The sequence below is a fragment of the Nestor notabilis genome, unplaced genomic scaffold (genome assembly GCF_000696875.1).
Source record: "Nestor notabilis isolate BGI_N333 unplaced genomic scaffold, ASM69687v1 scaffold9542, whole genome shotgun sequence".
In the NCBI taxonomy this organism is placed as follows: Eukaryota; Metazoa; Chordata; class Aves; order Psittaciformes; family Psittacidae; genus Nestor; species Nestor notabilis.
In genome coordinates this window covers 2,723-5,176 of record NW_009919651.1, presented here as the reverse complement: position 1 = coordinate 5,176, position 2,454 = coordinate 2,723, and the positions used below count along the sequence as shown (strand labels likewise).

The 2,454-nt window shown below is 58.4% G+C and overlaps 1 protein-coding gene across 1 annotated transcript; it reads left to right on the top strand.

Annotated features, from left to right (window-relative positions):
- Nucleotides 1-680: 680 nt before the first annotated feature.
- Nucleotides 681-2,433, top strand: LOC104402441 (phosphatidylinositol 4,5-bisphosphate 5-phosphatase A-like; the record flags this gene model as incomplete). The annotated part of the gene is given in 5 exon segments (XM_010010321.1): nucleotides 681-845; nucleotides 1,259-1,351; nucleotides 1,586-1,690; nucleotides 1,824-2,026; nucleotides 2,028-2,433. Coding segments are annotated over 5 exon segments (972 nt in total), but the record flags the coding sequence as incomplete, so codon positions are not given.
- Between the last annotated feature and the right edge of the window lie 21 nt (nucleotides 2,434-2,454).

Genomic DNA, 2,454 nt, shown 5'->3' with positions numbered 1-2,454 from the left:
TCATGTTCAGTTTCTCATCAACCAATACCCCTAAGTCCTCCACAGGGCTGCTCTGAATCTCTTTCCTGCCCAGCCTGTAGCTCTGCCGGGGATTGCCTGACCCAGGTGCAGGACCTTGCACTTGGCTTGGTTGAACTTCACAAGGTTGGCACTGGCCACCTCTCAAGTGTGTCGAGGTCCCCCTGGATCCCATTCCTTCCCTCCAGCGTTTCAACCAAGCCACATAGCTCAGCGTCGTCAGCAAACTTGCTGAGGGCACATCAATTCCACTGCCCATGTTGCTGACAAAGATGTTGAACAGGACTGGTCCCAACACCGACCTCTGAGGGACACCACTCATCTCTAGCTGGACATTGAGCCGTTGACCGCAACTCTCTGCGCGTGGCCATCCAGCCAATTCTGTATCCTCCAAGTGTTTCATCCCTCAAATTGATGTCTCTCCAGTTTAGAGACAAGGATGTTGTGTGGGACAGTGTAGAATACTTTGCACAAGTCCAGGTAGGTGACATCAACTGCTTTGCCCCTATCCATCAGTTCTGTAGGCCCATCATAGAAGGCCACCAAATTGGTCAGACAGGATTTCCCCTTAGTGAAGCCATGTTGGCTGTCACCAACCATCTCATTGTTTTTCATGTGCCTTAGTATGCTTTCCAGGAGAATCTGCTCCAAGATTTTTCCAGGCACAGAGGTGTACATCTCTCTTGCAGTTTGCTTCCAAGACAGACAAGCCCCTTGTTGAGATTTATGTGGCTGATGAATGGAGCAGGCCTGAGCAAGCAGTTGTCAGGTACAAGATGGCTGCTGGTTTCCACCGGAGCTCGTGGGACTGGATAGGACTCTACCGGGTAGGGGCTTGGGGGCTGCTGGGGCTGGAGGGAGTGGGGTGCACTGCACAGCACTGCGGGGTCCCTTCTGAGCTATCCCCCAATGGTGGGCACTGGTGCATGGCACGGACCTGTGCTCTCGTTTCCCCGGGGAAGCCTTAGCAATTAGCAGCAGGATTTGGCCCTGCTTCAGGAGGCTCAGATCCAGCAGTTCCCTCTTTCTCCTGCTCAGTGGGCCCCACAGGGTCCAAAGCCTGGCACTCCTTGGAGGCTGGGGGCCAGGACACTGTGGGGTGGGTGCAAGGTAGCTCTTGGTTTTGCTGTATGAGGAGAGGGGGCTGAGCGCAAGGCAAGCTAAGGCAGGGTGGGGCTGATGGTGCTGAGTAAGGCTGATGTTCCTGTGCACCTGTGTTCTCCCATGTACATGCACACAGGTGGGCTTTCGGCACCCTAAGGACTACGTGTCCTATGTCTGGGCTAGGAGCGATGAGGGTGAGCGCTGCCCAGAGAAGCAACCATGTGCACAGGTGAGCTGGGCCAGCCCTGCTGTCCTGCTGGGCACATGTGTCCCATCATGGGGGGACAGTGACCTCTTTATGCCCCTGATGGAGCAGGGGAGCACCTCCTTACTGCTCTGTGCTGAGCCTTGGGCAGGCCTACTGTGCTGGAGTCAGGGATATCAGCTCTGAGCTGGGGCTGAAGGTGGGAGGGGGCACCCCTGTGCCAAGCCTTGGTGCCCATCAGTTGTCTCTGGGCTGCAGGTGATGTTCTCAGAGGAGGCGCTGCCCAAGGGGAAGGGCGAGTACATCCTTGGATACTACAGCAACACCTCCAGCAGCATTGCTGGTGTGACTGAGCCCTTCCAGGTCAGCATGGCCAAAAGGCAAGGGTTGAGGGATGGAGGGAGGCAGTGGGTGATGTGTATAAGGGTGCTTGACTGGAGGAGGACAGTGGCTGTGGTGCCCTGGATCAGCCAGCAGCGCTGATGCAGGGGTGCAGATCTCCCTTCCCAGGTCAGAAGAGGGCAGCAGCCCCACAGACAGCTCAGGCAGCAGCTCGGAAGAGGAGGATGACAGCACACTTGTCCTGCTGGCCCCCAAATCTCGTAGCCCCAGCCCAGGCAAGATGAAACGTCACCGGAGCCGAAGCCCCAGCCTAGCCAAGTTCCAGGGCCTCATCCTGCGGCCATCAAGCCGGGATAGGCAGCCCCTCACCCAAGAGCCGCTGTGGCCTCCCTGGGGACATCCCCACCATCCACCTGCCCCAGCAAGAGCTGGGGTGCCGTGGAGCAAAAGCCAAGGAGCCAGGGCAGACAGCCAGCAGCCAGGAGGCCAGCTCCTTCTACCAGACTGTACAGGAGCAGGGTGGCCCCTGGCGTGTCTCTGCTGACAACCCGTTGGCCAGGGCTGACCCCAGGAACCTGGGCTTGCTGCCTGCACTCCGCCTTGAGATGATCGACCAAGCTCTGGGATGGCGGAGGGAGAGCACAGACCAGGGCTACCCCAGCCAGATGATGAGCCCCACCAGCCCTGCTGGCTGCAGCATCTCCCCAAAGGAGGGGAGCAGCCCCCATGAGCTGGACAGCCATAGCTGTGCCGTGGGCCGCTGATACCATGGCCCTCCTGTCCTT